Genomic DNA, 25,749 nt, shown 5'->3' with positions numbered 1-25,749 from the left:
TGCACAATAAAAAAGGCTATATTATTATATTTCATAAACTTTTCAATGTCTATTATATTTATTCCACAATTTTTTTTAAAGTTTTTAAGTGCTGCTGCTAAGTCGCTTCAGTCGTGTCCAACTCTGTGCGACCCTACAGACGGCAGCCCACCAGGCTCCCCCATCCCTGGGATTCTCCAGGCAAGAGTACTGTAGTGGGGTGCCAATTGTGCAAGCACCTTTAATGGGTTAGCCAAACTCACAGGGAAACGGCCAGAAGCATCACTAAAGGAACAGAGACAGCAAAGAGAGGAGAGGCATGACGGGAAGTCAGAAATTGTAGTGAGCTCTGTGCGAGTGAGAAGCAATGCTCAAACCCAGAAGAGGCTGAGGAATTCCTTCTCAGGATTCCTCCCAAAGAGAATGTGACAAAGTGGAGGTGGGGGGAGAATAAAAACAGCCATGTGGTTTCACAAAGTGTTGTTCCAAGATCTTCCGCTATATTTAAATCTCAACTATGAATGTAGGGGCAGGGAAGGGAAAGTATGTTTAGCTCCATTCCAGGTTTAGGAGGAGAGATAAAGTGCATAAACTTAACAAATCTAAACTAAGAAGAGAGGTTGTTTTATAGACTAGGGAAGCAATACACAGAGCATCACATTCTGTGATAAGATGAGTGAGGGCGGAATTCTCTCCCCAGAAGTCAAAGAGGAGATAAGTATGAACTCTTTCTTCTGGACGCATCCTTCAAAACCAGAGGAAAATGCTGTGGCCAATTGAGAAGCACTGTGGACTTGCTGATACAACTGTCAGGAGGAAGGAAACCAAGATCTGGAAAATCTGAACAACCAAAAATACCAACCTTAAGGATCTACACTGCCCAGTCTGTCTACCACACTCACTTTATTTCTTGCCCTCCCCATCCCTCTTTTTTTTTTTTTTAAGAGGTAACAGAAACTAAAGTAAAATCTATGATGCAGATTTGATTCAGTAAACTTCCAAAGAGGTGGGCAGCTCTCACTACACATCCTACTGAGAATTATTATAAAAGAAGGCTGATAGAAACCTGGCCCTGTCCTGCATTAAACAACAGAGCCCAGAGGAGAGGCTTAGCTGGCAGCACTGGGAATGTGATGTATAATATAACGAATCCTACTGAAAACACTGTAGCTTTTTTCCCTACTAACACAGCAATCTAGACATGAAGGAAAAATCAACAGATACTCTGAGAACAAAGGGGACAGCCATGTTCCCAGAGAAGCTTAGTGTGAATAAACACAGTCCCAAATTTCAAACCCTGGACTGTTTTCCAAACAAAGGGGCAGTGATATCAGCCACAAGTCCAACTTGAGACTCAGGGGGTTGATAGAGAGGGTACAGAGCTCAGGCTGAAGCCTCATTTCTAAATATGAATGTTTTCTCATTAGTCAAGAAATGAAAACACACAGATAACAAGGAGAAGAGGGAGGGAAGTCAAGAGAAACACCAATGGCCCCAAAGATACTAAAAATATCAGCAAGAAATAAGACAGTCATTCAACCTGATCCAACAGGGGAAACTTGCCCTAAATCACAAGCTGAGAGAGGGAAAAGAAATGCGAGAAGTAGCAGTGCTGTTAGACCCTGAAAGGCAGGAGGCCAAGTAGATGAGGGGAGGCTCTGCAAGACAACTTAGAGCCCGAAGAGACTGGGCTATTTTAGACGGCAAAGCAAGGGGTGCTTGATTGCGAAGAGAAGAATTTCTGTCTCCCCAGTGAGACTTACTTTGAAGGCTGAGGGCAGCTGCAGGCACCGGAAGGAAAAGGAAATGGAGATCAAAGGAACACGACCAGGAGGACACCTCACTCTTTTCACTGTACACCACCTGTTCTGAGGAGCTCACAGCACTTCACAAGACTTAACTGAAGAATATACTGGAGGCAGAAAATGCAACAAGAACTTGCCCAAGTTCACTCACAAAAACAGGTGAGGGGCAGGGCTGCTGGCACAGAGGCCTCTCCTCTCGGTCATCTATTCTAGGCAGGGAACCCAGAGAGTGTGTATTAAACATGAAAAACTCTGGGTTGCTATGAGTCCCAAGGGGAGTGGGTAATGGAATGGTACCAAAAAAAACCTGGCCAGGACCCAGGGATTGTCATAAAGTTTCCTATTTCTGCCCCCAAGGGAAATTCCTGCCCATCTGTAGTTAAGTCAGTGATCAGCTCCTTACAAATGACCCTACAACAGGGCACTTCTCTCAGATCTATCCCTGATATAGCAGTTTCAGAACAATTAGTCCAGAAGACACTGTGGAGATTTGTGAAGACACAAGGAGAAGCATATAGTTACTGAGATAGCTTCATACATTCCCAAGAACCCTCAATGAGGACTTGGGTATGAAGTCAACAGATGTCAGAGTCCTACCTAGCATGTAAGCCAAGGGGTTCATAACCCAGCAGTGGGCAGCTGGTGGAACTTAATAGATACACAAACAACAAACTCTACCCCCTGAGGTTCTGATTCCATATAGACAGGATGGGGCATAGGAAAGGGTACTTTTTAGAAGCTGCACAGGTATTCTGATGTCTTAAAGCTCTCCTGACCATTCCCCCAAGTTGAGCACCATGAAGCTAAATCCAGTGATGTATAAATGCTTTGAAAATGAATATGATCCCCCTCTACCAAATCAGCAGAGTATAGAGTCACAATACTAATATCTGGGTTCAAACACTAAGCAAAAGGTGAAATTAGATTACTGCCAGTTTTTTCTTCTCTATGAAACTCACCTACACAAATTTTTCTCATTGCCACATATTAAAAGGCACAAAGCACCACCGTACAGTCAGGCAGGAGAAACATTGGGGAAAGAAATGGGGGTGGGGGGGACGGAGAGTAAATTAGACTTATAAAAACTGAGAACCAGAAGAAAGCTGCAGTTACTTTGCCGCCCATTGTTTTCAAAGGGATAATATATTAATATATAATGCAGGTTGGACTAATGCCTATTAATAAGGAAGATGATTTCAAAACCTCCCTTACTCACTTCAAAATCTAACAACCCTCCAGGACAAGCAATGCTTTTGTATCCCTAACTTAAATCTTGCTTGCTTGGCTCCAGTCCATTTCTGTCCTTTGTTAAAATGAAAAACAACTCAGCTCCTTCCACATAAAAATCTTTCAGAAAGTTTAAGAAAAGAGGGGGAGGTTTAGCCACCAAGAGCACATACATTTGCTTCTTAAGGAAAACCACAGTTCAACCAAAATGAGAGAAAGAATTGAAAAATTGCACAGGATTTGAAGTTGCAGGGTGTTTACAGCTGATAACCTTGAGTTCCACTTTGTCAAGACTCAGCAGATCTGGCATAAAACCTCAAATTACTCTTCTCTAATTCTGTTACACTGCAGAGACTTCTTTCCTTCCCTTAGAGAAAATATAATAGAAATCCCAGCTCTCACCTACTCTCTCTAATAACTTAAATCCCCATCTCTACTGGCTCTCACTTTGGCTTTTAACCATATTTTAACCATATTTTTAACTAGGTCTCTTCTGAATTAAAAAGCTTTTAATGAGCACTACTTTCTGGATATATATACTTCTCTTTCTCTCTAATGCCCTTCACACTTAAATAGGATGTGTCTCTATTTCTTTTTTAAATTTCTTTTCAACATTTTATTATTTCTAATTTTGATTTCTAAAGAAGTCACAAATTCCTCCTGAACATTTGCTCTTCTTCTGGAATTTACCTTCACTATATTTGAGATCTTTTAATTTTTCTCATCCATTTATTCATTTAGTATTTAGACCATTCCTTACACTGTACGAAGCCTGGTGATGTAAAGGAAATAAAGAACATGGCCCTGACCTTAAGAAATGAAGACATACATAAAGAACAATTAGAGACTGATTCCAAGGTGGTAGGGCTAGTCTGAGAAGGCCCCGTGGCTCCAGTAAATATAGAGTTGGATCTAAAAATAAGTGGAGAATTTGGTGAAAAGGCTACTTTAGATAGAAGGAACAGTTATGATTCAAAGCAACAGGCCATATGAGGTAAGAGCTGCATAAAGGCCCTCTGTCACTTCCTTCTTTGCCCCCAACCACCACAAAATACGTATGTCTTTTGGTCTTCAAATTTTGCTTCAGAGTTAGTTATCCATGAATCACAAGCTCTATGACTGTTACCACAGCTACCATATATTAGAGCAGCACATGAAGCCTTATACACCAGGTCTTACGTTGGTTACCATAAGGCAGGCTTTTAGAATCATCTCGGGTAGTCTTCAATAAAGAGTGCCGGGAGTCGGGCATCTGCAAGAGGCAAGGTCTGAGGCACGCAAAGGCAGCTACTAGTTTTGGGTGCTAAAGATATGCACCGGCACTCGAGCTCAGTCAGACTATTCAAGGGTCATTCAACTTCAGCTAAGTATTTCCTTCATTCACAGCTCTAGGACAAACAAAGCCATTTAAAGCAGTTTGAAGCACTGAATTCCTATGTGAAGCGGGGACGTTTAATGGTGATGCCAAAGATTCCAGTTTTCACTGTTTTCCTGGAGAGCTTCTCCTCTTCTCTTGTTCAAGCATCCCTTCCTCGGTGAAAGTTTTTTCCTAATCCCCCTAAGCTGATTTAGGTTCCCTCCCCTGTACTGCCATCAACACCTTTATACATACTTCCAGGACAGCATTTGCCACATCATGTTGTAATTATTTGTTTACATGTCTGACTAGCCACAAGCTCTTTGATGGCAAGGATAATGTTTTATTCATCACTGATTCTACACATCATTGGCACTTAATAAACGTTTGTTGAATGTATTAATGATTAATGACATAGTAAATTTTAAAGAATGGTGACCATACCTTCTGGATTCCAGACCAAAATTACAATAAGTACTAATACTGAAGACTAAAATCCCACCATACATTTCTATTACGTGTATCATTCTGGGTCAGAAAAAGAGGCCAAAAATACAAGAAGATGGCTCTAACAGTGCCGGTCATTGCCAAGTAACCAGCCAGGAATACGAGAGCCTCCAACACCAAGAATGATCCAACACAACAAACAAGTGAACAGAGCCAAATCCAAGACAGTTGTCTATGTTTCAGGCTCATTCTCCTGCCTTTGGAGATTATGAACAATGATCAATGAGGGCCCCTGGAAAAGTCACTCTCTCCACAGCCATGGAACCTTGTGGCCAAATATGATTCCTGCTGAAAGAATATACAGGAAAGGGGGTCATTTGTGACCAAAGCCAAGTAAGCTTCCACTAAGGGACAGGGATCTGAGTTAAGTCCTCCCAGAACTCTGCCATGCTGTATATTAGCATTCCAAATCATTCCTCACTGGGTTTACTCATCTCTGAAGAGATGCAGGCAAGGCAATAAAATGCTGCTGTCTCAAACGCCTCTCCCTGTAGCAATCCTGCACCACACAAGGCCACTGTGTTTACAGGCTGCTAATATGACACAAAAGTCTAATCTGATCCTGTGGGAACAAGGCCCCACTTTCCCTCAGGGATTAAATAAATTTAGTCGGCTTTTGTATTCCCAAACTTGTGGGGCTCTAGAAGTTGAAGAAAGCATAAACACCACCACTCAGACAAGTGAGGGGATGGAAGGGGACTTGGTTCCTGGAGAACTTCTGCAGCAGGGTGGGATATAGTGAATGAGATGAGCAATGTCCAGGGGCAAACCAGAATTTGCATGGCTGGCAGATACTTGGCCCCTTGCATGTTACCTTTTCTAAAAAGCCAAGAAACTCCAGTTAAATTAATTCAGGTCTCTTGCATAGACAAGTAAATTTGTTTTGACCCCAAGGAAGAGCATTTACCAAGCCAATTCCTCTGACAAGGTGTTTTAGCACATTTCTGCTACCACTGTCTTAGAGAAACCCAGCTGTGACACTTAACACTTGTGGTAGCTCAGCCCATCACAGGATACGTGGTCTCACTACCTTCTTCCAAGAAGGAAAACTGAGTCAGCATATCAACTGGCTTCCCCAAGCATAGACTTAGTTTGTAGTGAGGCCACAATTGAACCCTCATGTTGCCTTCCTCATGCTCTTCGCGGATGAATCTCAGCATGCTCACCCATGAGGCTCTTTTCCCTTTACCTTATAACTAAATAATTGCTTTCTTGAGCGGCAGAGATGGTCCTTTAGAGCTACCATGAGCTTCTAGTTCTCCTCTTTCCCCAGAAAGAGTAAGGTAAAAGATGTACGTGGAGCAGACAAGGGGAGGGGAGAGGAGGGATGGGAAGGGTTGGCTCCCAATACTAGGACTCACCTTGGAGCTGAGGTCTTCTCGCCGGTTTCCTGCCTTACTCCTGCGTAATTTGATGGACGGGGATCGCAGAAGGTTCTTGATCCGGCTGGTAATGGTTGACCCCTCCACAGCCATCATGATGGGGAGCCCCGGGGACAGCTCCTGGCCCAATCCTGGGACTTGCCTCAACAGCGGCAATGCTTTCCCACTCCACAGGCCCTTCCAGTATGCCCTCTCACTGACCTGAGATGGTAGAGGCCACCTTACCTTCTGCCTAAGCTGTGCCTGCAGCTCTTATCTCTAGGTAACTGCCCTCTCCCTTAGCCTCATTCCCACCTTCAAGCCCTGCGCGGTTTCTTAAAACGCCTTAAGGACAGACTCAGGGAAAGGGGGCGTTAAAAAGCCTGAGCTGCGAAGAAATGCCAGGCCCACACCTGCCAGAGGCGTTCAACTGAAAGGATAAGATGGGCCCTAGAAGGGCTAGTGACTGGTCCGATTCCCGTTAACTCCCAATTGTTTTCATGGCAACAGCAGCGTCTAAAGGAGGAGGACACCGAGGCTACCAAGGAGCCCCGCAGCGGTCGTGAGCACCTGCGCCGGCGGCCGCGGGGACACCCAGCCCGGCGGGGCTCGTCTTGGCCCTGCAACCCTTTCTGCCACGGGGGCCTCCCTCCCCCACCCACGACCCTCCCGAGCTCGCTCTCAGGCCGCCACGGGAGCCCTAGATCCTTCGCTTTTCGGTCCCTCAGAAGCCCCTGCTACTCGCCAGCGCCCCCGCTCGGGCCCAGCCTCACCAGCCCCCGGGCGCGAGGGCCGCCCGGCTCGCAGCGCCCTCAGGCATCGCGCTCAGCGATTTCAGCTCCGCTGCGGCAGCGGCAGAAGCAGCTATGGTGGCACGAGCGGCTCAAAACGCGAACTACCGTCTGGGCTCAGCCACCGGCTGGATAGGAGGAGCGGAGACGAGGGGGCGCGGCCTCTACGCACGGGGGCGTTCCCAGAGTGGACGAGTACGGCTTATGGGGCGGGGCCCAGGAAAGGGCCTAGGAAGCGAGGACTGGGCACCCGGGATCCACGGATTCCGCACAATGCAGTCGCGACTACGGATCCTAGAGGGAGGTCGTCAGAACACGGCTTCAGAACTGAGAAAACCAAGCCTTTTATGGTATTATCAGGCCTGGTCCCCCAGAGAAGCGCACTTCCCAGAACCCTAACAGGACGGTAACCACGCCCCCAGCGGCACTATGGTTGGCTTTTAATAGGCCCGAGGGACCGAGCTGAAACTCCTAGCTGAGAATTACAGGACTGGATACAGCCATAAAGTCTGCTTCCAAGCGCCGGGATTTAAAGTGGCTAGAATAATTTCTGCTCGCCGCTTGCCGGGCGAGTTGACCTACATGGAAATAATTCTTCATAAGTCGATCGCTACGGAGTGTATTGAACTAAGCAACCTGATTGGCCGCGGTGGAAGAAGGCGGAAGAAGCTGATAGCCTAGGAGAGAGCTTTAGGCGGGAAGGGTGCGATCGGGTCAATGTGCCGATGGGACGTATTTGTTTCATGTTTTCTTTAGCCTCCAATGTTCCATCTCGTTCTCATCCAGTTAACCAGTTGCTCCAGCCATTTTCCATGTTCCTGTCAAAACTCACTCACGAACCCTTTTCCTTGATACAGTTACTTTGGCGATTTCACTGCCAAGCTTGTTGGCACCAGATTCAATAGTAAAAGTTTTTCTAGCTCAACGGGTGGGGGAGAGAAGTTGGGGGGATGGCAGAGTGTGCACAGAAACACCTTTGCCTATTATTTAATACGTGTTTCAACCTAAGTTTGTTTTCTAGGTGCCTTTCCGCCTAGTTGCTAGAGAAATTACCTTACAAAAAGCTTAACCTATTTCAACAGTTGGGCTCCAGAGAAAGAGTACACTGATACGTCTCCCATCTGATCCAGATACTTAAGGGGAACCCTGGGGGAGATGACATGTTAGCAAGAGGGAAAAACTCTTAAACCTACTTACTGCTGTGAGTGGCTCTTGTACTGCCAAGTGACAGAACAGGTATATACTTGTGTGAGAACTGTAAAGCTAACAAGTTGACATAAACGTCACTTCTTGGAAGACCAGCTGGCAATAGCTACCAGAAGCAAAGATCAGGGAAGTCACCTCTTGGAAAACCAACTGGCAATAGCTACCAGAGGAATGACCTTTCCTTCCTTTCAACCATGCATTGCAGAGGTAATGAAATATAAAATGGTATTTTCAAATTTGGAGGAGGTGGTCAAGGTCATTAGCCGTAACTGTATGAAACTGGGGGCTGGTTCCTTTCACTCCTTGCTAGTCTGATTTTGCCTCCATGGCGGCAGGCAGGGGGGCGTGGAGGATCAATGAAGCACTGCTGATAAAGGGTGCCACCTGGTGTCCTTACTTGTGTGCTGCATTCCCGAGCAAATCTCACCTCCACCCATTAGAGCTGTCCCTAATTCTATCTGGATCATTTCTCACTTACCTAACCACTCATGGCCAGGAAAGTCATTGGTCATTTCCTATCAAAAGCTATTTGGTTTATCCTCTTCAGAAAAATGTTCCCCAAATTACTCCCATCTGAAGCTGAAGTTACAGAAACAATACAAGCTCCTGCTTTCATTGTCTAAGATGATCTGGCAAAAAACAACTGAGAACAGTGTAATGAAGAGACTTAAGTCTAGAATCTGGATACTTCCAGTCTAGGATCAACATCACGTATTTTTAATTCTTCACAACTGAGTCCTACCTTACTATCTAGGATATGTACCGTGTAGACTTTTAAGTACCAATTTGGGAAATAGGCTTGTAGGCTCAGAAAATCATCATCCCAGGTCCAAAGTGAATAAACTCATTATTCCCTTTTCTTCAAATAATTGCTATCCCACCCTCCAAAATGCAGCTGACCCTTACACATATATTTCATTGTTCATATGCTATTTCATGTTTTATTCACTTGTCTATGTCCTCAATATGTATACATGGTTGTCAGATTCTAAAATTCCACATGTCTAGGAAAGGTGTATACAATTGTCTGTTTTCACGACCATAATTAGATTTTTAAATTTACCCTAGGCTTAATATACAAATAGGTGCAATTATAAGATCCTAGAAAACTAACAGGCTAAACAGTTGCTCATCAATTCAAATATTTATTGAGCACCTTTACATGCAAGGCACTGGGGGACAGCTGAGACCAATGTTTGCAGTTGGAAACAGGATGGATCTGAAAACAATGCTTCCAAGACTGCTTTCTTATTTAACAAAATCTAACAGCATAGTTTACAATGACAGAATTTAGTAGAGTTTAGATTTGTCTCAAAATTTCAACTCATCCCATGGTTTAGCCTTCTCACCCTCCACACACTTCCATCCCTATTAATCAGCACTTAGCATATCTTTGTAGAGCAGTTCAGTCATATGCTACAAAATGCTACAATTATGCCTCAGTTCAAAAGTTGTATGTATCAAATTATTTCCCTCTAACTTAATTTCAAAAAAGCATTTTACTTTTTCTCCAAATGGCAGTAAGTCTATATACCTCAGCTTTAATTTTCCCTGCATCCAGCAATTCATGTTCATGGAAAATTTCATTAGCGCTAACACAACATGAAGTACTGATGCCCTTATATTTTCTTAAAAATCAACAATTCTGTGCAATAAATCTATTCTGATTCTTGGTTATCAATCATTCTCTACAAAAGTATCTGAAAATGTGCCTACTTTGTGCCTCTGTGCATTGTTTTTTGTTTTGTTTTAATCTGAGTGTGAGGAATAAGGGTCATCATTTTTCAGACTATCTTCAAAGTGCATTTACCTCTCAATTCACCTGATATCATTCCAATATCTCAACTAGTATAATCAGGGGGAAAAAACTATCTATATTACTAAACCCTGCTCCAAATAATATATGGATTGTCTGCCTTTCTTCTGTGTTCAAAACAGTTTCAAACTTGTTATAGAAAGGCCTGTTGTTTAGTATCTCATCATAATTCTGGGGAAAAAAACATTACACACAGTGATATGTATGAAGTTTATATAACTGGACTTGATCTGTTAGTGACCTTAGAGTAGTTTAATGTCTAAAGGACTCCTTTAATAAAAATTCTTTGTAAACTGTGACACTAGTTAACCTATAGCTTGCTTTAAGAACATCTATTGTCCTTAGCCACTAAGACTATGGCTAACAGGTATGTTACACCCTGCACACACTGGTACTAGGAGGCTAGCCATTCTTCACTGTAGAATGACTTCTTGAGACAAATACTTGCCATCAAGTTGTATGAAATTTCAAATTCTCCATGTAAAACATGCTGCAAAGATAGAATACAAAAAACCTCCCCCAAATGGCATGTCAGAAACTTTGAAAACAGTAAGGAATTTCTATGATTAAACTCCTTCAGTGACCATCCCAGATGTCTCAGAGCATCAGAATCCTCTATTACAACTCAGCACAAACCTAGCAACACCAAGTCCTGCTTTAATTATTGTAACTGATTTATTTCAAGTTTATACATTCTCCCACTGACCAAACTTCTTCTGTTCTTAGGTTCTAAAAAAATAGTCATTTTTCAAAAGCAGAAAAAGAAAGATATATATTTAATATATAAAAGAAAAAGCTAAATCTGACATAATTATATTCTTAAAAACATTCCATTTATTTACAGATGTATAAAAAGGCGAATTATTGGTCTACTGAGATCATGCTTCTTATAGTTAGGGTGAGAGCTCACTATCCTCCCAATTCCTCAACTCCTCACTCAACTACATCTTTCATAGTCACACATGAATTTTCATAGATCAGTTTCTCCTGGGGTAAGGTTTAAAGGGTTGGAGTTTTTGGAGATTTTTAGTTTTCTATCAAGACTGTAGGATTGTTCTTAAGACTGAGCCCTCCTCAAATTAGCCCTAACAACTCCCTAGTTCTAAGAGGTCTTGCAAACACCATTATGGGGCAGGGTGGGGGTGTTTATAATGACATCTGCAGCCTTCCTTGAACACACTGGATCATCTCTCATTTCTATCTCTGGAATCTTCCATAAACAGTCAAATATCTTCCCATCAAGAAATGAATACTACCTATTTGTCTATTTTCTTCTAAAAAAGGGAACAGTGTTCAGAAGCAGAATGGTCCTTCTTTTCCTGAGGATTACTCGCTCACTTGCCTGCTCCTTGGCTGACCCTCAAAAGCTTTAAGAGCCTTGGAAAGTCAGGAGGGAACACGAAGACAAGACAAGCAAAGAAATAATGGGAAACTGCTATACCTGGATTAAACTACTAGCATCTCCAAGGACAGTTATTAGCAGGGAAGACAGGTGCTGGATTCCTTGGCTAAGGCATTGAATGAAATCTCCTGGGTAAAGAGAAGTGGGAGGGATAATGAGAAGCTGAGGGGCACTCATCACCTACTTGAAGCTCCTTCAGTAACCTTTAGAGGTGGGAAGGCTGGAGGCTGATGAGGAGGTCAAGAAAGGCAAGAAGCATAAAAAAAAACAACAAAGAATGTGTTCCCGGTGCAATTCGCAGAGGAAACTTTCCCACCCTTTTCAATCTGTTTATTACCAGAGTTACTAGAAAGGGAACCAACCACGGAGGTAATAATTCACTGGCTAGGACCATTCCAAAGTTGGTTTCACAACCTAGTTCTGAAGAAATGCTGAGTGGGGTTTGGGATAAAGAAGGCAGGGGATGTAGAAGAAACAGCACGGCCTAGGCACAGCCCAGGCACTGGAAGCTCTTGTGTTATTGTTTCACAACACAAGCAAATCCTGTCAATGAAGACAGAACAGGGGTTACATTCCAAAATATAATTATTTAAGAAAGGCAAAATGCAGCAGCTAAATCCCAGTCTATACATTTTCAGAATAGTGATTCTTGCCCCCAGGAGTTTCCAAGAGACCCCTCAAGTGCACCATGATTATTTACAAACTAGATAGGAAACATCATTTCTATACTCAATACAAATCTCATCTTCTAGGTTGAAAACTTCAGCCTTTGAGAAATCTATGAAAACAACTATACAAAAATATAAATATCTTTTTATCTTTACAGGCTGTCAGACCTTCATACCCTGACAGCTAATGAGTGAAAAAGCTCTACAGATCATTGAATCCATGGTAGCAGATAATAAAAAATATATCTTGTGATTCAAATACTGCCTTATTTCCCTGGTAAAGAGTGCCTACTGTGACTTTTCTTTTCTTTACATCCTGTGCAGGTAACAGTGAATGAAACCTCCAAGCACCAGGAGGCTGGTTTGACTTGTGAAATACCCAGCCCCACAGTTTGTTTTGTTTTGTTTTGGCCACTGTCTCTGGTACGGGGAGGGAATGCTTATCATTTTACATGTCTTTTGAGTGATGTGATTTGTGAAAAGGGGAAGGGCTCCCTGTATGTCTACCTCCAAAAAACATATTCAAGGTAGAAATCCTTGGTACCGTGAAATGGTCTTCTCAACACCCAAACACAGTAAGGGAGAACTAGTTAATTTTTAAATCTCAAAATTATTACCTTAGTAATAAAAGCTTTTTTAAAAGCATTCCTACTTTACCAGAAGGCTTAGATTTATAATTCTGATTGAAAAGGTGAGGGAATGGAAGCTACTTAGGATATGAAAGAAGAGAAAATTTTGTTGAATGATACTAAGTCCTTCACTTTGGTATTCCATGGTACCCATCCTCTCTCCCCCTATTCTGAAACACCAACTAAAAGCTACCTCTTCTGGATCCCTTTGCACAAGTGCATCACATTCCTTGGACTTCAGACTTAAAACAACAGCTATCAGCTAAGGTTCAGTCCACAGCAACTCCTAAGTCTCAAGCAGCTTTTACTCTGGGAGGGAAGAACTAGGAACCACTATGGACCTAGTCTTGTTACAAATTCCTTGGGTAAGAGGGGCACCTCGTGTTCAGTAATGGATCGCATCTTCTTCGAGAGGATGAGGAGACCCAGCACCACAAGTGAGGTAACACATTTTAACATGATCAGAATTTCATAGTAGTTAATTTCTTATACGGAGGTCAGCACCCTACCCCCTTTCTCTACCATCATTCACCACATTTCAAAGTCAAGGATCACAGTTCCATGACACAAACAGGTGCCTGCAGAGAAAGGAGGCTCCCCCTCACAGCCTGGCTTCTGCCTGAGAACAACTAAGTTCATTTCCCTGCAGAACTTGGCGAGGCCCCAGTGTTGCCCAGTTTGGCCACAACAGGTGCCAATGTAGGCATCACCTTGCTCTCCCGGCATTCCTGATCATTCCCTGTTAAGTTCATTTTGTGTCCAACTGACCCAACTTTGGCAGCTACAGGTGCCAAACAAGGCATCACCTTGAGACTCTGACCCTCTGTATCACTGGAAGGATTAGCTACTTTTAAACCTAGAGGTGCCAACTTTGGCATGGGCCTCCACAAGGTGTCTGTGCTGCTGTTCTCTAGGCCACCCTTCATGTGTAGGACAGGGGGTGAGGACACACTTTCAGGCTCGGCAGGGACGCCAGAAGCACTCTTTCCTTCATCCCCCGCTTTCCTCTGGGAAACGAGGGGATCCTTTATCTCAGAGTCAATGACAATCTTAAGTACATCTGGTTCAGAGGCTGGTTCTGCAAGTTGTTTTTCATTCTCAGAAAAGTCATCATCTTCCAAGTGCAAGAGGAGGGGGCTGACAGAGTCACTCTCCCCTTGCACATCAGGCAATTCCTTCAAACCAGTTTCCAAGTGGCCAACCTGGAAAGTCGCTCTGTTCCCAGGAGGAAGCTTACTGATGAAAGCCCGGCGAGCATCCCCTGGGAACTCTGTATCCAGAGAGCTAGGCAGTTCAGCCAGGCTAACAGAGTCATCATTTAACTGCTGATTAAGAAAGGCAATCTCATTGAGCAGAGATGTCAGTGTCTCATCAGTATCATCCTCATCTTCCATACTAGTTAGCAGTTCACTGGGATCCAATGCTGCTTCCTCTATAGCTGATGCTACCTTTCTCAATTCCATCTCTATGCTTGAGTCTTTGAGATCTTTCATCTTTAATTTATGAAATGGAGACTCCTTTGTCTTCAGTCTCTCCCGTCTTGATTCACTCTCTTTCCATTTATGCTGACTCCCTCTGGTATCACCAGAAATCTTTTTGGGTAAGAATTCTTGTGCTTCTTGCATACTGGAAACATCAACTATTTGTGGAAAACCAGAATCTTTATGTGACAGATAAACCTGTGCTGTACCCAGTGTCATTCTGACATCTCTATGGTTGCCTCTGGAAGAGATTCTACCCAAATCTTCACAGGAGTTATCCTCACTCCTGACAGTGTTTTTCAGGTGGTCAGGTGGCTTGCCATCAGGAACTTCATGGGGGTATTTGCTGCCACTCATATCTACCAAACCTCCCTCTGTTGCCAATGATGTCACATTAACAATTCTTGGCATCATAAATAAGTCGTCATTTTCTAGGGAAGAAAAAAAAAAACTCATTTATCTATAGTGGTAAGCACTCGCTCCCATTCATACCCAATAACCATCTCAAAGGAGTTAAATTTTCACCGTCTACTTTTAGCAGGAAGATGAAAGGAAATGCTAGTTTTTCAAATTACAGAGTTAGCCTAACAAGAAAATAGGTAAAATTTAACCAAAAGACACACTGATATTCCATCATTAATAAAAGTTCTATTTAATTTTTTAATATAAATGTTCCCCAAGTTTATTTTTTTATCCTGAGGCAGACACACATCTTGATTCTGTTCACCCAATAACTGCTACTCTGACAGAAAGATGAAGCCCTAAAGGCAGCACTCTAGGAAGATGACTCCTCCAGACTGGGTTTAGCAGTATTAGTATTGGTAAGGATATCCTTTTACCTTAACAGCAATTTAGGTTTGTAAAACCTAAATGATCAAAGTAAAATTTCCTTTTCAACTCAACTCCTCACTGCCAAAAGAGAGAGTGCTCCAACTTTATCAGGTTGGTAATGTAGGAGTGTACCATCTTTGAGTACAACACAAAACTGATACATATTTATCAACACCAAAACTATAATAATGACTCCTCACATTCCTTTTACTTTCACATCTTTTAAATTCTTTCCCTAATTAGAAATTGGGCTTCCCAGGTGGCGCTAGGGGTGAAGAACCCTCCTGCCAATGCAGGAGACATAGGAGAGGAGGATTTGATCCCTGGGTAGGAAAGATCCCCTGGAGGAGGGCATGGCAACCCACTTCAGTATTCTTGCCTGGAGAATCCCATGGACAGAGGAGCCTGGAGGGCTACAGTTCATAGGGTCACAAAGAGTTGGACACAACTGAAGCAACTTAGCACACAATTAGAAATTAGGAGAGATCACAAAATAGTTCCCATCCCCAGGTAAAAAAAAGACCAATCAATACCACAGATAGAGCCAAACGTTCTAAAGAGAGAACCCTCTCATACAGACTTGAATACAACAGCTCTTTATTACTATAGAACACATTCAAAGGCTTAGGCTTTCTCTATCACTTTGAGATACCAGAGATAACTCTTACACCACCCATTGAAGACAACACTTAAGACAATACCTGATTGAGCCACAGCACTACTGGCAACTTGAGGTTTCAGATCTCCTTCTAAGAGAGCAGGAGAAACAGTAACCACTGGTCCTGAGAATAGGGGACCTTTCAAGGTAAGCAATTGCCCTTGTGGAGTCATCACAATGTTGGCAGAGGTGTGTGGAGTATTAGAGGGTGAGGTATTTTCTGTAAAGAAGATCAGAAATTAGTTAAGGATAAAAGACCTTCAATTAATGCTAGTGTACAGCCTAGCAATTGTAGGAGACATGCCTAAAACCACACTCTGACTTAAAAAGCAAGACATTTCAAATTTGTTGGGGAACTTCAACTTGCAATTTACTTTTTGAATGCTTTTTCAGTAATGGTTACCTATCCACTGATTCTCTTAAGGGACAGAATTTTATTTTTGCTGAGGAACAGAGCTACGGAACCACTTTTTCAACGGAATGCTTCTGATGGTCTTGCTGGTGAAGCAGGATGAAGGTACACACTATTTTATCCCTAGGTTTGCTTTCCTATAAACCTCTAAGAAACTACTTCAAGTTTTTAGACCTCAGTTTTTCCATCTGTAAAACAGGGTGACTGGACTAAATGGTCACTAAAGTCCTTACTTATGTACCAATAACATCACTTGAATGTGCAATGTGAAAACTAACTCATATTTTAGTATCCATCTCCACCTTCTTAGCTGATATAACAAACCAGATTTCCTTGGTTCCTACACTTGGCTATCCAAAGAGTAAAAGAGTAGAAAAGGATATACCATTTTCAGAGGATATAAACAAGTAATGTAAAGTCAACATAGCCTCACCTTCAAAATCATATAGGACAGAGTAAGAAATCAAAACCAATTTACTTTGTTCCTGTATAGCAATTCATTGACAGACTGCAATCTGATTAAAAAGAGCCTGGTTAACAAAAATAAACTCCTACCAGAAATTAGTCTTATATATTACCATGATGGATAACTTATTAGGATTTGCTTGAGTGTGTAAAGCTAGAAAATGAAATACAATGTAGTTAATATTCTGCTTTTAATACAACTCATCTTTCATCTAATTAAAACTAAAATTATGGCCAAGATTAGATGTTCAGTTCTTTAAACTAAACTAAATGTTCATCTGCATCAAGGAAAGCAAAGAAATGTCCCTCCTACCTGTGGCCTGGTCTTTTTTTCTGGAAAGAATCAAAGGCTTCCCCTTTCTGTTATTTATAAACATCTGTCCGAGATCTACAGATGATACAGAAGCTCCTTCCTGCTGTTTGCTAGTTCTGGGAGACACGTCAAACTCATCTGATCCCATCTTCTTTTTTCTCTTTTGTGCCTCTACTGCTTGTTGTTTTGCATAAATATACTCTAGCTTCTTCAGGACCACTTCTTCTGTCTTACCTACAGGTTGAGAGGGAATAAACTGTCACTCTCTATAAGACCCCATCAGCAGATGAATGGATAAGAAAGCTGTGGTACATATACACAATGGAGTATTACTCAGCCATTAAAAAGAATACATTTGAATCAGTTCTAATGAGATGGATGAAACCGGAACCTATTATACAGAGTGAAGTAAGCCAGAAAGAAAAACACCAATACAGTATACTAACGCATATATATGGAATTTAGAAAGATGGTAACAATAACCCTGTGTATAAGACAGCAAAAGAGACACCGATGTATAGATCAGTCTTATGGACTCTGTGGGAGAGGGAGAGGGTGGGGAGATTTGGGAGAATAGCATTGAAACATGTATAATATCATATATGAAACGAGTCGCCAGTCCAGGTTCAATGCACGGTACTGGATGCTTGGGGCTGGTGCACTGGGACGACCCAGAGGGAGGGAGGGGAGGGGGGAGGGAGGAGGGTTCAGGATGGGGAACGCAGGTATACCTGTGGCGGATTCATTTCGATATTTGGCAAAACTAATACAATATTGTAAAGTTTAAAAAAAAAAAAAAAAAAGACCCCACATAATAATGAGAAATAGAGTCCAGTTGATTTAACTATATCCCCCAAAACTATGGCAGTCAAGAGTGATTATAATCGAAAAAAAAAAAATGTCCCACCCAGTCAAAAGACAATTCTGATGGTAATTCTGGGAACCAAGACTCAAATGAAGTAGTATTTGAAAGATCTACTAAGTATTTTCCTTACTAAAGCTGTATTTATGGCCTTTACCAGAGATCGTTCACCATTATCTCACCTGAAAGTGAAGATACTTTCCGTATCAAAATATTCCGTTTGCGAGTCAGGAGATTCTTCTGTCCTATTAACTTGTCTGCCTGATCTGTTAGCCCCTGAATTTCACTGAATGCCTAGAAGAGAAATAGTAATATCATGTCCATCAATTTTCTTTTTCTGAAAAACAGGTAAGGTCTACACAAATTTCTTTAATAAAAACTTTTAAATCTAATATTTTAGAGAACTTTATAATATCATTTAAAACCACTTTTATTGTTTTACAAACTTATGGTTACCACTGGGGAAACAGGTAGGAGGTATAATAAACTGGAAGACTGAGAATGACATATACGTGCTACTATATATAAAACAGATAACTAATAAGAACCTACTATTTATAGCACAGGCAACCCTATTCAATACGCTGTAACAGCCTGTACAGGAAAAGAATCTAAAATAGAGTGGATGTACCTATATATACATGTATGGGCCACCCTGGTGGCTCAGTGGTAAAGAATCTGTCTGCCAATGCAGGAGACACAGGTTGGATCTGTGGGTCGGGAAGTTCCCCTTGAGAAGGAGATGGCAACCAACTCCAGTATTCTTGCCTGGGAAATCCCACGGACAGAGGAGCCTGGCGAGCTATAGTCCATGGGGTTGCAAAGAGTCAGAAACAACTTAGGGACTAAACAACAACAATGTATATGTATAACTGGTTCACTAACCAGCTAACTAACGTACTAACACAACATTGTAAATCAACTATACTCTAATAAAAATTTAAATAATAAATTATACAAGTGGAAAAAAAAAAGTCAATTCCAAAAAGGAGGCTTTTCTGGCTTCTACTTCTAGGGAAAGTGATTATTTACAAAGAGCACCACTGAGTGGTATTTTCACTACTGCAAGGAGATACAAAACATTTTACTCTGCTTAGATTTTAATAATCAGCTTTAAAATCAACTCCTACTCTAAGCAAAATCTGGTTGAAACCACCTTGTTCTAGAGGGATAAAATGCTTGCCTTATACACTTCCAACCTTTAATTATAAGCAACTGAAACAAAATTACCTTAGCTATTATTCTACATGCAAAATTAAAACTTCTGCTAGCTTGAATACTATAGTTTCCTTTAAAGTGACTGTCAACCATTTAGAAGTATGTCAAAATAGTAGTTGTCTTGTGTCTTTCACCATAACAAACTTTTCTAAGTGCTATGGAAAACAAGTTTACACAAATTGTTGTAAATAGAGTTTATCAGTTTCTAACTTTATTTTAAAAATGAATAATTAACTCTGCTGGTTCAGAATCTGACTTTCAATGAAAAGCAACTCTGATTGAACATAAGAATTTTCTTCCAAAGGGAATTATTGGACACTCACTAGTCCACATTCAAATGATAAACACAAGTTCTATTTCAATTTTCTTCCTTTTCCTTTTATGTATCTAAAGAAGATTCTTTTAGTCAAGCTCTTATTCGTCTGTCATTTACACACTTACCCTAGTAAGAATGAGACTTTTGGAAACCTTCGAAGAATGAAGTAACCCCAATGTGATCTTCAACTTCTCAAAGAGATCTCTCATTTCACCACGGCGGCGGCGCTCATTGGCAGTGTGTGTCCGGCGATAATATGCAAAAGCTTCTGCTTCTTTCTGTAGTTTTTCACTCCAATAATCAGGTTTTAGCTTTAGAGGAACTTGTGCAGCCTATCCAAACAAAAGATTGCCTCCTAAGTATCTTTCACATCTACTCGCTTTCCACCACACCAATGGCACTGTTCTATATCAGACACCAACCATCTTCTGCCTAGAGTATCTTAATAGCCTCTCAGTTGGTCCTCTTACTACCAGTCTATCTTTTCTCCAAATCAACAGTGTAAATTCTAAAACATGCTAATGTGATATCACTTCTCAGCTCAAATATCAGCAGTTTTCAAATGAGGGATTGAGAGAGGGACTCTAAAAAAGCTTATGTGTATAATTTATTATTGAGAGTTGTTTTTATGACACAAATTACATGAAAAACTTGACTAGTGGAAAACAAGTTTAAAATGTTTTCTTAAATACTGTAAAGACCCTTTACAATTTGGGAAAGGGTCAACTGCCACTCTTCCTAAATCACTGTTGTCTCCAACCATTCCAAAGTGCTGTAAATTTCCTAAGCACTCTATAATCCCACACCTCCCTGTCATTACACAGGTTGTTGCCTGCACCTATCCCTTTCCACCCTCCTTTATGACTTCACAATTAAATGCAAACCTTTGCATTTTTCAGGAAAGTCTTCCTTAACTCTCAGGATGCCTTAGGCTTCCTTTCTCTCTTATTTATTCTAATTCTATTTTTAAATCATTTAAAGAAGTAGTAGATGCATACCGGGTTTAAAATACAAAAATGTAAAGAGCTTATAATGAAAAGCAACTGTGCCTTGCACGTATACCTGGATCCTTAGAAACAACCCCTTTTATTCTTTGAGTTGCTTTTTCTGCTTCTTAAGTCTATATCCTAAGTTAAAAACAGTATTTTTAACTATTTACTTCCTGCTATGCAGAAAAGAGTCCCTAGAGTCCCTTGGACTGCAAGGAGATCCAACCAGTCCATTCTAAAGATCAGTCCTGGGTGTTCTTTGGAAGGAATGATGCTAAAGCTGAAACACCAGTACTTTGGCCACCTCATGCAAAGAGTTGACTCATTGGAAAAGACTCTGATGCTGGGAGGATTGGGGGCAGGAAGAGAAGGGGACGACAGAGGATGAGATGGCTGGATGGCATCACCGACTCGATGGACTTGAGTTTGAGTGAACTCCGGGAGTTGGTGATGGACAGGGAGGCCTGGCATGCTGCGATTCATGGGGTCGCAAAGAGTCGGACACGACTGAGCGACTGATCTGATCTGATCTGATCTGATGCAGAAAAGAATTCAGTTCACCACTCTCTTGTATCTCACCATCCCATCTTCCTAATACAGATAAATCACTTAGTTCTTCTATTGATCCCTTTGGAGATATAATTCTATTTCCATTTCTCATTTCATCCACAATAGACAGTGTCTCTGTAAAACGAGGGTATCCGTACTTATATCCTTTCATTTCTTCTGCCCTCTTTTATCTCCCAATCTGTAATTTGTACTTATATATTTTTCAAAATTGAAATTAATTCCTCCACAGTGTTAAGTAAGGATAGAGAAAATCTTGCTTAATCATGGTACCATGATATCCTACACAATATATTAAGAAAATCAAAGAAAATTTATAATCTCATTGCTCCCTGAATTGCCAGCCATTATTTCAGATAACAAGTAATTTTTTAGGTCACTGGAAAAATCAGGAGTCTAGATAAGAAAGAATGCTAGCCTATTTCACATCACATCATCACATTATACAATTAGTTTTCAAATAAACAAAACAAGTTTCACAAATTCCATGCCCATTTTAATTCCTCTAAATTATTCTATCAACTAGGTGGGGTGGGCGGGTAGAATTAGGAAAAAAAAAAACAGTAGTAGTGTAATTTCATTAAGGGGGGGTAGCTGATTATATTAACTCATTGGTAAAAGCAGCCCTGAAAAAAGTCATAATTAATGTAACTAATGTTTTACCTGTAAGGACAAATGTTATCAATTTTATTAAATGAGCAATTATCATTAAATATTCTGTAAATACCTTTCGACTCCTTTCAGTAGCTTTTTCATCTGCAGAGACAGGCGTACAGCACCTAAATAAAGACAGTATTTTCCAAAGACTTATCAAAATTCAATAATCTAAGACCTATTTCAAACCACCCCTAATTGTCTAAACTGTGACTGGCTTATTTTCCCATAGTCCCATTTGTGACAGTATGATTTATTCAACAATATCCTTTTTTCTCAAATTCTCCCAAAAAAACCTTAAAACTTCAAATTACATTTTTCAATTGTGAAATATTTCAAACATGTAAAACTGTACAAACAAAATACATAATCAACATCCAGGTATCTGTCATTCAGCCTAAGAAATAAAATACCCGCCTTCCTTCCTTCTCATATAGTTCTACTAGGAATGTAACTGATTCATCTTGAAAAAGAAAATATTGTGTAGCATTTTAAACATATGTAATGTGTATCTTTCTTCAACTGATTTGTTTCATTCAACATTACATATGAGATATGTTAATACTTGTAGTTTGATCATTTTAACTGCTATATAGTATTCCAAAGTATAACTTCTCTAAATTTTATTTTTTTAGTATGTTAGTAATTATTTACATTGCATCCAAATTTTCACAATGGCAAATGCTGGAATGGACAACCCCACACATGACCCCTTATACATGTGCGTGAACCCTTCCAGAATCTATATCTAGGAGTGGAACTGATGGATAGAAGAAATGCATGCACATCTTCAACTGTAGTCACATCGCACTGCTCCCCAAAGAGGTAATAATAACTCATACCCCCACCCCACCTGTAGTATGTTCCCATTGTTCCACAACTAGACAATATTATTTCAGAAATCTCAATTTATGCCAAACTTCTGGGTACAAATTTGTAACGTCATTATGGTTTAATCTTTATTTCCCTTAATTACTTGTGAGGGGGGAACAAATTTGTGTATGTTTATTGGCAGTCCAGGTTTCCTCTTCTGTGAACTGCCCACAATATCCATTACTTACCTTTCTATTGGATCATACTTTTCTTTCCTTTTTCTTTAAAATTTACTTAATCTTATTTATTTCTTTTTGGCTGTGCTGCGTCTTCATTGCTGCATAGGCTTTTCTCTAGTTGCAGTGAGCAGGGGCTACTCTAGTTGTGTAGTTTGCAGGCTTCTCACTGCAGTGGCTTCTCTTGTGGAACACAGGCTCTAGAGCACGGGCTCCAATACTTGCAGTACATGGGCTCAGCAGTTGTAACTCCTGCACTCTAGAGCACAGGCTTGATAGCAGTGACCCATGGACTTAGTTGCTCCAAGGCATGAGGGATCTTCCTGGATTAGGAACCAAACCCATGTTGCCGGCATTGGCAGGCAGATTTTTACCAGCAGGGAAGCCCGTGGATCACCGTTTTCTTATTGACTTGTAAGAATTATTTTATATCCTTGATACTAATCCTCTAACACATATTGCAAATATTTTCCTTACAGTCTGAAATCACCTTTTTACTGACAGAAATTTTTAACAATCTGTTCCTTTACAGTTTGTGCTCTTTAACTGTTAATTATTCCTGGCCCTTTACTATTCCAGTCCATAAAGATGGAATCTGTTTATTGAAATCTTCATCAATGTTTGTTTGTTTTTCATTTTTTCAATGTCTTTCAATAACATTTTATAAAAGTCTTACACAATTTCTATCAAAAAGTTGTGTAAGACTTTTATAAAATATTATTGATTCTATCAAAAATCCCAAACAGCTTTTTTGTATTTTTAATTTTTTTTTGTTTATTGCTATTGTTTTAGAACTCAATTTCAGTATACTGAACTTACATCCTGCAATATTACTGAATTTAAGTCTAATTAAGTTTTTAAGAGATTTAAATTCTTTCAATCATAACCAACAGGCAACTGAGGTGTTTTGTATGTGCTCAGTCATGTTCAGCTCTTTGCAACCCCACGGGCTGTGGCCTGCCAGGCTCCTCTAGCCATGGTTTTCTCCAGGCAAGAATACTAGAGTGGGGTGCAATTTCTTACTCCAGGGGATCTTTCCACCCAAGGGACTGAACCTGTGTCGCTTGCATTGGCAGGAAGGTTCTTTACCACTAGCACTAACTGGGAGTCCAGGTAATTGAAGGACCTTCCAAATAGCCCTGGAGTGAAGAAAAATACCACCATATCCCTACCTTAGACTTTCTCACTAGGAGTGAAGAATTACTCTTTCTCAACTCATTGCTACTTTAGGTAGCTGATGATATAATAACTTGAAAAGCACAATGTCTGGCACAAAATAACTCTTACCTTCTTTCTCTCATACCCCAATTCCTAATCAATATAAGGTTTACTAACGCATAACATTTTTTTCCTAAGTCATCTTATCATTCTGTGTTTTCATCTCATCAGCTGAACAGGCAGAAAAATTTTTCTAACTGTACCTCACCCGTTCAACTAGCAAAGTAACCACATTTAGAATTTACAACTGTATTCTTAAAAGATAAAGAACTTTATTGAGTAATCCACTGTGTCAGTTATGCTAGTTATTTCATATATTATATGATTTAATGCCTTAAAAAAGGGCATTTTCCTCATTTCACAGGTAAAGAATCTAAGAGTCAGAAAGATTACACACTTGCCCAAGGTTAAATAGCTACAAACTAGCAAAACTAGTATTTTAATGCCAATGTATCAGGCTCGGAAAGCATGTTATTCACATTTATATACTGTTTCCTAGCAATAACAAGGAAGTTAATTACCTCTGAATTTCAGCTCCTTTCCTCATCTACTAATAAGATAAAAAGCTAGAGAAATAAAGGAAGTATGTCAATTACCCAGAACTCTTGACTAGAACATTCAGTTTTGCTTATGGTCACAATACAAGAAATAACAATCCAAAGAAAAATAAGACTTACGGCTGTTTCAAAATCTCTGTATGGACAGCTGTGCTCTTCATGTGGGCGATTTTAATTTCCTCAGGGAGCTCTTCTACAGTCTCAATGTCCACTTGTTCTTCATCATCCTCAATGTATTCTATACAGTTATTCTGAAATACACCAGTCCAACAGTAAATAAAGCATTGGGAAGCAAGCACACCTAAATTTTTCAACTGAATGTTTCCCTTATAAAGCCAACCAGTGCCAAACATTGATCTTAAACCATGAGTACTAATAACCCTAAATCTGTTAATCTTAAAATGGAATTAAGTCATAAAGACAGCATATGGTTAGGGCTAACAACCAAGAACTACATTATAAATCACACTGAGTTGGCCAAAAAGTTCGTTCAGGTTTCTCCGCAAGATGGTATAGAAAAACCTGAACAAACTTTTTTGACAACCCAACAAAGATTAGACTAAAGAGACAGAGTCTCCAAAGGGCTGTGCTGATGCTTCAATATTACTGCAAGTGGACAAATTCAAGTACAGATATATTAAAGCTGCATAAATCTAAAGATTAAATAGCAATCAAATAAAACGTGGTGAGGGAGAAGGTAGAAAGCAGAAAAACTCAAGTTCTAGTGTAACAGTGCTTCATGGTTAACCCCATATTAAACACCCACAAAAACACATTCAAGGCAGATATGCAAACAGAATATAGCCCAATCTTCTAAGAATCTCAATCCCACAGAATGAGAGCTTTTGAAGAATTTCAGATACCAAAAGAAGCCCAGGCTTGCTGTACTGCTTATTATACCAAAAGATGAGTCAATCAGTAAGCATTTATTGAGCACCTACCAAAGAAACTCACAACAGAGGACTATAAGAGGGACTTCTCAGGTAGCACTAGTGGCAAAAGAGCTCATCTGCCAATGCAGGGGATTTAAGAGATATGGGTTCGATCCCTGGGTCGGGAAGATCCCCTGGAGGAGGGGACAGCAACCCACTCTAGTGTTCTTGCCTGGAAAATCCCACGGACAGAGAAGCCTGGTGGGCTATGGTCCATAGGGTCACTAAGAATCAGACACAACTGAAGTAACTTAGTATGCATATAAACTATATGGATTATGGGCTATGCAGATAGAATTTCTAAGTCCACCTTTAAAAATAGTGTTTATTATGCCAGAAACTAAACAGAGAATATGTCATCTGTAACTGTACTGTACCAAAGAAGCACACTCAAAATGAAGCATCCCTATCACTTTACTAGCTCTATTTTAATCTCACCAGAAAAACTACTTACTCCCAAATTAGAGGCTCCCTATGGC

General features: G+C 40.5%; 2 protein-coding genes across 14 annotated transcripts in view; both read right to left on the bottom strand.

Annotated features, from left to right (window-relative positions):
- The window catches only part of MAPKBP1 (mitogen-activated protein kinase binding protein 1), a 51,147-nt gene extending 44,044 nt beyond the window's left edge, over window positions 1–7,103 (bottom strand). For 2 of the 3 annotated variants that reach the window (XM_027553613.1, XM_027553615.1), the window contains exons 1-2: window positions 7,010–7,103; window positions 6,237–6,458 (exon numbers count right to left, since the gene is read on the bottom strand). In XM_027553613.1, coding sequence (XP_027409414.1) covers window positions 6,237–6,353 — 117 coding nt within the window. In that variant the 5' untranslated portion in view covers window positions 6,354–6,458; window positions 7,010–7,103. The remainder of the gene's footprint in view (window positions 1–6,236; window positions 6,459–7,009) is intronic. The other variant, XM_027553614.1, reaches the window with a different exon arrangement.
- Window positions 7,104–9,158: 2,055 nt separating this feature from the next.
- MGA (MGA, MAX dimerization protein) overlaps window positions 9,159–25,749 on the bottom strand; it is a 149,099-nt gene continuing 132,508 nt past the window's right edge. For 9 of the 11 annotated variants that reach the window (XM_027553604.1, XM_027553602.1, XM_027553610.1 and 6 more), the window contains 7 exons: window positions 24,459–24,589; window positions 21,588–21,639; window positions 19,430–19,636; window positions 17,953–18,064; window positions 16,909–17,142; window positions 15,762–15,938; window positions 9,159–14,660 (listed from right to left, as the gene is read on the bottom strand). In XM_027553604.1, coding sequence (XP_027409405.1) covers window positions 13,384–14,660; window positions 15,762–15,938; window positions 16,909–17,142; window positions 17,953–18,064; window positions 19,430–19,636; window positions 21,588–21,639; window positions 24,459–24,589 — 2,190 coding nt within the window. In that variant the 3' untranslated portion in view covers window positions 9,159–13,383. The remainder of the gene's footprint in view (window positions 14,661–15,761; window positions 15,939–16,908; window positions 17,143–17,952; window positions 18,065–19,429; window positions 19,637–21,587; window positions 21,640–24,458; window positions 24,590–25,749) is intronic. The other 2 variants (XM_027553603.1, XM_027553606.1) reach the window with 1 other exon arrangement.

Source organism: Bos indicus x Bos taurus, chromosome 10 (assembly GCF_003369695.1).
Source record: "Bos indicus x Bos taurus breed Angus x Brahman F1 hybrid chromosome 10, Bos_hybrid_MaternalHap_v2.0, whole genome shotgun sequence".
NCBI lineage: Eukaryota > Metazoa > Chordata > Mammalia > Artiodactyla > Bovidae > Bos > Bos indicus x Bos taurus.
Note: the sequence above shows the minus strand (reverse complement) of the source record. Positions and strands in the feature narration are given on the sequence as shown.